Source organism: Sorex fumeus, unplaced genomic scaffold (assembly GCF_029834395.1).
Source record: "Sorex fumeus unplaced genomic scaffold, SorFum_2.1 ptg000122l, whole genome shotgun sequence".
Classification (NCBI taxonomy): Eukaryota; Metazoa; Chordata; class Mammalia; order Eulipotyphla; family Soricidae; genus Sorex; species Sorex fumeus.
The window spans coordinates 20722536-20733405 of NW_026606179.1; the positions used below are offsets into that span (position 1 = coordinate 20722536).

Consider the following 10870-nt stretch of genomic DNA (forward strand, 5'->3'; position numbering starts at 1 on the left):
TGCTTTGCATGCAAAGCCCTATGATTGACCCTGATACCACTAAAAGAGACTCCCTAAGTGTCACTAAGTGACTCGCTACTACCCCAAGCAGGGAGTAGTCTTAACCCTGATACAGCTGAGTTTTGACTTAAAAAAAAAAAGAATCAAGATTCAATCTCTAGTGTTTGTTTTACACCATCATTAAAAGCCTTTCCATACATTTCATACATTCTATGCTTTATTACCAATATAGATTTTGATGCTGAATAAGTTGTGAGCCATAAGTAAAGGTTTTTCCACATTCCTTATATTCATAGTGTTTCTCAACTGCATGAATTCTATGGTGACTAATAAGTTGTGAGCTCTGAGAATAGGCTTTCCCACAGATTTTACATTCATAGGGTTTCTCACCAGTATGAATTCGCTGATGTCGAGTAAGGTCTGAACCAGACCGAAAAGCCTTTTCACACTCCTTACATTCATAGGGCTTCTCACCTGTGTGGATTCTCTGATGTTTAATTAGCTGTGAACTCTGACTGAAGGCATTGCCACATTCCTTGCATTCATAAGGTTTCTCCCCAGTATGGATTCTTTGATGTTGAGTAAAGTTTGATCCACTACTAAAGGCCTTCCCACATTCCTTACATTCATACGGTTTCTCGCCAGTGTGAATTCTCTGATGTCGAGTAAAGTTTGAACCACTACTAAAGGCCTTTCCACATTCCTTACATTCATAGGGTTTCTCGCCAGTGTGAATTCTGTGATGTCGCATGAGATCTGAGCCACAAATAAAGGTTTTTCCACATTCCTTACATTCAAAAGGTTTTTTGCCAGTGTGAATTTTCTGATGATGACTGAGTCTTGAGGGATGTCTAAAGGCCTTTCCACATTCCTTACATTCATAGGGCTTCTCGGTGCTGTGACTGATCTGGTGGGCAGTCAGCTGTGAGTCATGCCGAAAGTTCTTCCTATATTCCTTACTTGTACAATATTTCTCTTTATTATTAGTGATTTGCTGTAATGTGTAGGATGGAGGCCGACTGAATGTGGGCTTGCCTTCATGAGGGAATGTCAGTTGATGGAAATGTCCCTGCTGAGCAACATGTTGTTTTCCAAACTGGTCATTACATTCCCACTTATCTCTGAAAGCATGGCATGGAAAGTCACGTCTGCTAAGTCGTCCCATGATCTCCCACTGGGCTGATTCTATTTCATAAACTTCCTTCTTCAGAAGTAAGTTCTTGGTGTCACATCTTGACTCTAGGACTGAAAGAAAATATGAAAGCAATCACTCACATTTTCTTTTTCCATGATAGAAGCAAAACCAGTTAATATGTTAATGTGGAAAAACAAATAAAGGTTTTTCCACATTCCTTACATTCAAAAGGAAGACAAAAAGAGACAGGAGGTGACTCAGTTAAAAAAAGAGACAAAAAGAGATGGGAGGTGACTCAGTAAGCACCTCTGCTGCCATGTAGCGCTGTAGCACTGTCCTCCCATTGTTCATCGATTTGCTTGAGCGGGCACCAGTAATGTCTCTTAACAAATTGTGAGACTTGTTGTTACTATTTTTGACATATCAAATACATTATGGGTACTTTGCCAGGCTTTGCCATGTGGGCGAGATACTCTTGGTAGCTTGCTGGGCTCTCCAAGAGGGATGGAGGAATCAAACCTGGATTGGCTGCGTGCAAGGCAAACGCCCTACCCGCTGTGCTATTGCTCCATCCTGCCATGTAAACTCAGCAATAAAAAACTGAACTCCAGCTAGACTGACCAGTTAACAACTGCAGATTTTCTGGGTAGTCATGCTATATCTCCAAAGCCTCTGACACAATCCAGTAGTAGCACAGGAGATTGGACGAAATGTAATGTAGAAAGCAACTCATCTCCACTAACAAAAACATTAACAGAGAAGCTTAACTTGTAACATTTTAGTAATCCCTCAGACAAGGACTTAATATACAACAATTTTCACTAATTTCCTTCTAAGGAAGTATTTTTTGATCATCCTGTTAGCCATTTATGGGTGACAAGCAATATAAAATAAATTATTGCGGGCCTGCTATGGGGGATTGCTTGAGGGGTGGTCAGGAAAGGGAAGACAATGGTGGAGGTAAGGTGAGAGCATGGTGGGATTGGTGTTTGAATATTAAATGCCTGTAACAAGTCATCATAAACACCTTTGGAAAGCATGGTGTTTAAATAACGTGTGCAAACCATAATAACCAAAAGGAAGGGAAGAAAGGGAAGTGGAGGGAGAAAGAGAGGCAGAGACACAGAGAGAGACAGAGACAGACACACAGAGAGAAGAGAGAGCACGCGAGAGCAAGAGCAAGCCTAAGTCTACCATAGAGACAGGCTGGGAAGGGTGGTGGGAGGGAACCTAGGGACACTGGTTGTGGGAAATGTGGCTGGTAGAGGGACGGGTATTGGAACACTGTATGACTGAAATCCAACATGAACAGCTTTATAACTCTATCTCATGGTGATTCAATAAAAATTTAAAAATTAATTAATAAACTGGGGGAAGGGCAGGAGACGAGGGCAGTGATTAGGGAACCCAAGTAAATCACTCTTTTCCAAACACTGCAGACTTATTTATTGGGAACCTTAGAAAAAAAAAACAGAGATGGGCTAGAGAGATAGTACAGCAAGTAAGGCATTTATCTTGCACATGGTCAACTCAGGCTCAATCCCAGGCACCCCATATGGCTCTCTGAGCACTACCAGGAGTAATTCCTGAGTGCACAGCCATGAATAACTCCTAAATATTGCTGGGTGTGGCCTCAAAACCAAGGCCCTCCCGTTGATCATCGATTTGCTCGAGCGGGCCCAGTAACGTCTCCATTGGAGACTTTGTTGTTATTGTGTCTGGCATATCGAATACTCTCGGTAGCTTCCCGGGCTCTCCGAGAGGGGCGGAGGAATCGAACTCGGGTCGGCTATGTTGGCTGCGTGCAAGGCAAACGCCCTACCGCTGTGCTATCGCTAAAGCCCAAAACCAAAAATAAATAAATAAAATTTAAAACATTAAAATACAAAGATGTCTTTATCTTTCTTTAAATGATAATTCTACTCTCTCACACACACAACATCATAGTGTATGCACATATGAAACCATCTGATGAATCTTATGAGCATACCTACTTTTTTGTTGTCGACTTTGGGTCACACCTGGCAGTGCTCAAGGGCTTATTCCTGGCTCTGTGCTCAGGTGTAACACATAGAAATGCTTGGGAGACCAGTACAAGGCACACTCCCTTTACTATCTATCAGCAGCTCTGACCTAATAGGACTGCAGTGAGGATTAAACTAGTAAATCGAATGGAAAATTCTGGGGATTGTCTAGCTATGGCTCACAGCTCAACAATAATTTTTATACATTAACATTTTATTGTAATAATCACACTTATTTGTAATGCTTATTTGTGTAAAATGCTGTATGGCTAAGGTTGCTTTTGAGCTTCAATAACAAAAGTGAGAAACTGTAACAGAGACCACGTTGACTAAGGTATAAAATAGTCACTATCTGATCAGTGTTGTTCATCATGGTATCCTCTGTGTCCACTTAAAATAATTACAATTAGGGAACCGAAAAGATAGTACAGTGGGTAAGGTGTTTGCCTTGCAAGAGCAGATAACCTTGGTTCAATACTCGGCATCCCATATGGTCCATTGAGCACCACCAGGAGTAATTCCTCAGTGCAAAGCCAGGAGTAAACCTAAATACTGCTAAGTGTGGCCCAACACCCACCACCCCACCCAGCAGAAGCATCTTCCAAAGGTAATAAACAGCTGACCAAAAGGGAGGGAAAAAAAGATTGGAATGGCTTTTGGACTTCTCAAAACACTAAATGCTAGAAATTTTTTAAAAAACCATAAAGAAAAACTTCCCTTTTTTTTTTTTTTTGGTGGGGTGGGGCCGTGTTCCCATACCTGGTGATGTTCAGGAGTTACTCTTAGTGGTGCTCAGGAAACCATACGTGATGCTGGGGATCAAACCCAGCTGGGCTGCATGAAGGCAAGCACCTTACCCACTGTACTATCTCTCCAGCCCCACATTCAAAATTCGAAGGCAGCTATGTTCCTATACAAAACCCACAGAAATAATTCTTTTTTCCTCAATACATTTTAATTATTTTTTTCTCAACAACAACAACAACAAATTTTAAAGGTAGGGGCTGGAGAGACAGTTCTTTCATCAGACTGACTGCAAGAAGCCCAGGTTCTATTCTTGGTACAGTTCAGTCCCAGAGCACCAAGACTGGAGTAGTTCCCAAGTAAAGTTTTAACAACCCCTACACACACACACACACACACACACACACACACACACACACCCCAAATATGGAGTAAACCTATTTAATTTAAAATTACATCTCAAGGCTAGAGAGATAATATAGAGAGTAGGGTGCATGCAGTTAACCTGGGTTTGATCCCCAGCATCCCATATGGTCTCTCTAGCATCAACATCAAGGGGAGAAATTCCTGAGTGCAGAGCTAGGAAAAAACCCTGAACACCACAGGGATTGGCCCCAAAACAAACAAACAAACAAAAAAAAAATAAGAAAATACTCCAAAGGTGCAAAGCACACAGAGAGAAAAAAAAAACAAACTATGTGTGTGTGTGTGTGTGTGTGTGTGTGTGTGTATTATTCCTGGCTCTGAACTCAGGAATTACTCCTGGCGGTACTCAGGAAACCATAAAGGATGCCGGGGATCAAACCCAGTGGGCTGCATGAAGGCAAGCTTGGGGTACCAAACGCGATGCCCAGGATTAAACCTAGGTTGGCCACGTACAAGACAAACACTCTACCTGCTGTACTATCACTCCAGCCCATAAATAGTTTAATATTCAACATAAAAGGTAATATTATCATATATTTTAAAAATTACATAAGGAAGCCACAACTTGGGGTCAGAGAGAGAATACAGCAGGAAGGCGGAGCTGGCCTTATATGTGGCTGACCTGGTTTTGATTCCCAGCATCCCAAATGGTCCCGAAAGAGTGATCCCTGAGCATACAGCGAGGAGTAAGCTCCAAGCACTGCCAGGTTCCCCAAAATGAAAATAAATCTACATCTTGAGGTCGGGGAGATAACTCAGATGGCAGGATCACATGCACTGCATGTGGGAGCACTGCTGGGAATGACCCGTCAGAACTGACACTGAGTCCTGAGTGATCACCAAGTACCACCAGGTATGGCCCGAAACGAAAAACAAAAAAACCCACCCCTCTTCCAAAAAACATACAGAAGCTAAATCTTGAAATGAAGTCTATGAAAGATGTTACTGAGGTTGAAGCAATAGTACAGTAGCAGGGAGTTTGCCACACCAGGTTCAATCCTGGAATCCTAGATTGGTCTCCAGAGTTCTGCCAGGAGTAATTCCTGAGTGCAGAGCTAGCAGCAAGCTCTGAGCACTGCTGGGTGTGACCCAAAAATAGAAAGTATAAATAAACTGTATGCTTGGTCTCCTTTATCTCCTTGGCAGTGCTAAGGATACAAGGCAAATGCTCTACTACTAAACCACATCCTCGCACCCCTTACCACTTTGTTTTTTTTTTCTTTTTTAGCACTTTACTATTATCTGATGTATTATATACTCATTTATTATATCTTTCTCCATAAACCAGGAAGCAAGCTCTGGAAATTCAGATCCACTGCTATGTTGGGTCTACAACAGGGACTCAATAAACTCACAGTGAATTAACTGTCCTGCTTTCCCCCTCCATCTCTTTATCTTTGCCATATCTCTGACTTCTCAATGGAGGCAGAGGCTTATGCCCAACATAGCTACAGTCCATGGCATGACCATTCAAAACTCCCCTTGTGTGCTCCACATGGACAAACTCCTATTCTATCTCTTATCCTTCCTCTCTGCTGAATGATTATTTTAAGCTCTTTTGTTTGTTTTTTGGTTTGGGGGAATTTTAGAGTGATTCTACTTTACAGAATTTTTATACTCATATTCTAGTACTCCTGCAACTTATCATTGAAGTTACTTATTTCCTTTTTAATCCCCTTAGTTCCTCGGAGCATGCCACACATATTAGAAATTTTTGTCAATGTTTCGAAAAAATATGATTGAGGCTGCAGTGATAGTTCTGTGGGTAGGGTGTTTGTCGTGCATGTAGTCAACCTGTGTTCAATCCCCAGCACTTCATATGGTCCCTAAACACAGCCATGAATGATTCCTGAATGCAGAGCCAGTAGTAACCGTTGATTATTGCTGCATGTGTCCTCAAAACAAAACAAAAAATGATTGGATTGGGGCTGGAGCTATAGTACATTTTTGACAATGTTTAGAAAAAATATGATTGAGCCTGCAGCGATAGTACAGTGGGTAGGGCGTTTGCCTTGCATGCAGCCAATCAGGATTCAATCCCCAGCATCCCATATAGTCCCCCAAGCACCACCAGGCGTAATTCCTGAGTGCAGAGCCAGGAGTAACCCCTGTGCATCACTGGGTATGATTCCCCCCCAGCAAAAAAAAAAAAAGAAAAGAAAAAAAGATTGTATTAATGAATATGTAAGTGACTGTATATTAAAATTCCCTGGTGAAAAACAAGTCTTTGGCAATGTACAAAAAAAAAAAATCTGTTTCCAGTGACATGGAACTTTTTTCACTTTTAAAATATAACAAACAAAAGAGGTTACAGGACCAGAGAGATAGTACAGTGGGTAAGGAGTTTGTCTTGTATACGTGTTTGACCTCGATTCTATACTTGGTACCCCATATGGCACCCCATTCATTAGGAGGAGAGTCAGGTGTAAGCCCTGAGCATTGCTGAGTATGGCACAAAAACAAAAACCAACCAATAAACAAAAAAAAACAAAAGAGGAGACAGAGATGAGGAAACAGATCTGAGATGTTGATAGAAAGGAGAACCATTAGAGGAGAGTGAAAGTGGGTACAAAAATGAAGAAGAAATCAAGCAGAGTATATTCCATAAAGGGACAAGGGTTAGGTACTTTGAAAGCTTATTAAAAAGAGGCTTGTTTTTGCATCACAGACTTAATATCTGGAATTTCCCAGAGAGAAAATCAAAGGAACAGTCTTGCAACTGATTAATGGGGCATGTGCCGGTCTCACTTACCTCGCAATTGGTCTCCTGTAAATTCTCTGTCAACCAACCAGGGGTCTTTCCCCTGCTCCAAGAAGGAGATCACATCGGGCTTAGAAATAGAATATCCTGTTCACAAAAGAAGTTAGTAAGTTAAGTTTATGATTAAAAATGCCCCAAAATTCAATTCTTTCATTATTAAGGAAGAGTCAAAGAAAGGTATACCGATGCATGTGACTTGAAACCACCCACTAGCTTAACACAGTTTCTTCTTTCTAACACTACAAGGGAATTTTCCACTGAGAGTAAAATTTAGGGACCTAACTGGAGATCTGAAAGTGAGGTGAGCTCTGCAGGCTGCAGCAGACTTCCTGAGATCAGAATCTGAGTTATTTTGGAGTGAGGTTCTTACCCATTGAAACCAGGTTGCTGTAATTCTCCAACATCACATCTTTGTATAACTCTCTCTGAGCATCATTAAGACATTCCCACTCCTCCTGAGAGAAGCCTATGGACACATCACTGAACATCACTGACTCCTGGAACAATAACCAGGTATATGACAGTTAATAACAAGAAGTGTTTTTGTGAAGGAGAGAGAGAAGAAATAAAAGGAGAAGTGAAAACTAGCACTCCTAGAGAATGGGGCTGAGTGTTTGTGACCCATGTGGAAAACTAGAACCGAATAAACAGGAATGAATTTCTATGCTTCCACATCTTTCTATATCCTCCAGAAAAAAAAGATGCATAGCGGGCCAGAGCGATAGTACAATGGGTAGGCTGTTTGCTTTGCATGTGGCCAACTGGGTTCAATCGCCAGCACCTCATATGGTCCCCTGAGCCCTGTCAGGAGTGATTCCTGAGCATACGTCTAAGAGTAAGCCTAGCACAGTCAGGTGTGGCACCAAAAAAAAAAAAACAAAACCAAAAAATAAGACAAAGGAAAAAAAACTAAGCATAGAGTGGAACATTTCCATTATGCACAAATGTCTGTCGCTGACTCCTCAAGTGTGATCCCTACTATGGTACTCAGGGGACCATATATGATGCTGGGCATTTGAATTGCATGCAAAGGCAAGCTCCTTCACCCTTGTACTCTCTCTCTCTCACAAGTAATATCCTCTTATAGATATAAACAATTTTTGCTTTCAGACTCTGAGACAAAAAGGAATATATAGAAGTGCTCAACATTTGTGCACTCTTACTCAATGCTCAGCCACAAATTTCTTTTATAAGCAAATTTTATTTTTTGTTGTGCTGTAATCAAACGCTGAGCTTCACACATGAAAGGAAACTATATTCCCAGACCCGTACATTTCCTTTGTTTAAATTACAGGAACTCGGGAACCAGAGAGATAATACAACAGGTAGGGCATTTGCCTTGCATGTGGCTGACGCAGTTTCGATCTCTGGCACCTACATGATTCCTAAGCCACACCAGGAGTGATCCCTGAGTGCAGAGCCGGGCCTGAGCACCACCGGGTAGGACCCAAAACCCAAATAAAAAAATAGATGAATGGAGAACTGGGGAGGTACTGGGTTGTGTAAGAGAAAATGGCAGTCAGGCTCCTAAAGGGAGACCATGTTAACCAGTATTCAAGTTTTCTTCCAAATGTGGTCATACTCAGATATCTTATTTTCTGGAGTGGTAGATGGGGGAGGTGGTAGTGCTCTACCTGGCAGAGCTTAGAGACTACTCCGGGATCATTACTGGAGTGCTCATGAAAAATTATGTAGTGCTGGGGATTGAACTAAGTTCGGCCAGGCAAATATTTGAACACTGAGCCAAGAACAGCCTCTGAGTACTGCCAGATGGAGCCCCACCTGCCCCACCACCACTAAAAATATTCTTCAAGAGATGCCTAAATTGCATATATTTAGAGCAAGGGTAGGAGAACTTTAGCATTGCTCATAAGTAGTGTCAGTAAAATTCTGATTATTTTCTTTTGTAATTTTTTTGTGGCTATACCTGGTGGTGCTCAGGGATCACTCCTGACGGGCTTGTGGGACCATATAAAATCCCAGGGTCAAACCTGGGTTGGTCATAAGCATCCTACTTGCTGTACTACCTCTCCAGTCCCAAGATTCTAATTTTTTTAAACACCAAAAAGAATGATGATGAGGAGGGGCTGGGGTGATAGCACAGCGGGTAGGGCGTTTGCCTTGCACGCGGCCCGCCCCTTGTTCAATCCCCAGCATCCCATATTCCCATATGGTCCCCTGAGCACGGCCAGGAGTAGTTCCTGAGTGCATGAACCAGGAGTAACCCCTGAGCATTGCCAGGTGTGACCTAAAAAATACAAAATAAAAAAAAAAAAGAATGACGATGAGAAAAGAAATGCTTACATATATCAACGTTCCAACTACATCTTTTTTTTTTTTTGGTTTGTTTTTTGAGTCACACCCGGTGATGCTTCGTGATCACTCATGGCAGGCCTTGGGAGACCATATGGGGTGCCAGGGATTGAACTGGGGCTGGCCAACTCCAAGGCAAGAGTCTTACCTACTGTACTATTGCTCCAGAGACTTAATTTTATTTATTTATTGCAAATTACTTTTAGAAATTTTATGGAGGTAACAGTTATACAAAACAAAATGTGGATTTTTTTTTTTTTTTAATTTTTGGGTCGCATCCAGCAGTACTCAGGGCTTACCCTTGGTTCTGTGCTCAGGGATCACTCCTGGCAGGGTTGGGTCCCATATATTCCAGGAATCAAATCCAGGTTGTATAATACCCAAAAGAAAAGTAGAGAGAAAATGAAGGCAAGAGCAAAAGAAGGAAGAGGAAGAGGAGGAGGAGGAGGTGAAGGAAGAGGAGGAGGAGGAGAAGGAGGAGGAGATAAGGAAGAAGGAGGAGGAAGGAGGGGAAGGAGGGGGATGGAGGGAGAAGGAAGAGGAGGAAAAAGAGGAAGAAGAGGAAGAGGAGGAAAAAGGAAGAAGAGGAAAGAGGAGGAGGAGGAAAGAGGAAGATGAAGGAGGAGGAGGAGGGAGGAGGAAGGAGGAGGAAGAAGGAGGAGGAAGGAAGAGGAAGAAGAAAGAAGGAAGTATGTGTCTACCCTAGAGGGGGGCAGGCAACGATATATGAGTCGTGGGAAATGTACATAGGTGAAGGGATGCATGTTTGAACATTTTTTATTAAAAAAAATAAAAGATTGGCTGTGTGCAGGACAAGCATCCTACTCACCGTATTATTGCTTCAGGCCAAAATGTTGGTATTTTTTAGGGAGTACAGTGTTTACTCACCACTCAAGTATCAGTATCCCTTTACCACTACCCAGTGGACTCCATAGGCCCCCACAATCTAATCTCAGTCCCATATTTGGTAGCCTCTGTTCTGAGGTCAGAGGACAAGGGCTTCTCTTCCCTGAACTCTGCAGCTGTCTCTATTTTAGTACAAGGAAACAGCACCTCACCTGAGACATGGCTTTGATATCTGCAGCGAAGAACCAGTCTTCCTCTGGATTCCACTTCTGGCAAAAGGCAGAGCTGAAGAGCCAAAAGAAGATCCACGTAAGATCCCCCATGCCTGATAGCTCCCACAATGATCATGTCTTTGTTTTCTCTTCTCTCTCTCTGTCTCTCTCTGTCTCTCTGTCTCTCTCTCTCTCTCTCACACACACATTCGGCAATGCACAGGGGTTACTCCTGGCTCTGCACTCAGGAATTACTCCTGGCGGTGCTCAGAGGACCATATGGGATGCTGGTAATCGAACCCGGGTTGGCCGCGTGCAAGGCAAACTCCCTACCCACTGTGCTATCGCCTCCAGTCCCTTTCTTTTTTTTTCTTAAGGTTTTTGGGTTATACCCAGCAATTTCAGGGGT

At 42.4% G+C, this 10870-nt stretch overlaps 1 protein-coding gene across 1 annotated transcript; it reads right to left on the minus strand.

Annotated features, from left to right (window-relative positions):
- Window positions 1-220: 220 nt before the first annotated feature.
- ZNF566 (zinc finger protein 566) lies at window positions 221-10572 on the minus strand. Its single transcript, XM_056136086.1, has 4 exons — window positions 10462-10572; window positions 7461-7593; window positions 7082-7177; window positions 221-1245 (listed from the first exon to the last, which is right to left on the minus strand). The coding sequence occupies exons 1-4, from the start codon at window positions 10570-10572 to the stop codon at window positions 221-223; spliced, it is 1365 nt and encodes a 454-aa protein (XP_055992061.1).
- Window positions 10573-10870: the final 298 nt, after the last annotated feature.

Coding starts and splice junctions, on each gene's coding strand:
- ZNF566 (XM_056136086.1), bottom strand. CDS start 10,572: ATGGGGGATCTTACGTGGATCTTCTTTTGGCTCTTCAGCTCTGCCTTT. Junction 7,594..10,461: donor ATATCAAAGCCATGTCTCAG/GTGAGGTGCTGT, acceptor ACCTGGTTATTG/TTCCAGGAGTCAGTGATGTT. Junction 7,178..7,460: donor CAGCAACCTGGTTTCAATGG/GTAAGAACCTCA, acceptor TTTTGTGAACAG/GATATTCTATTTCTAAGCCC.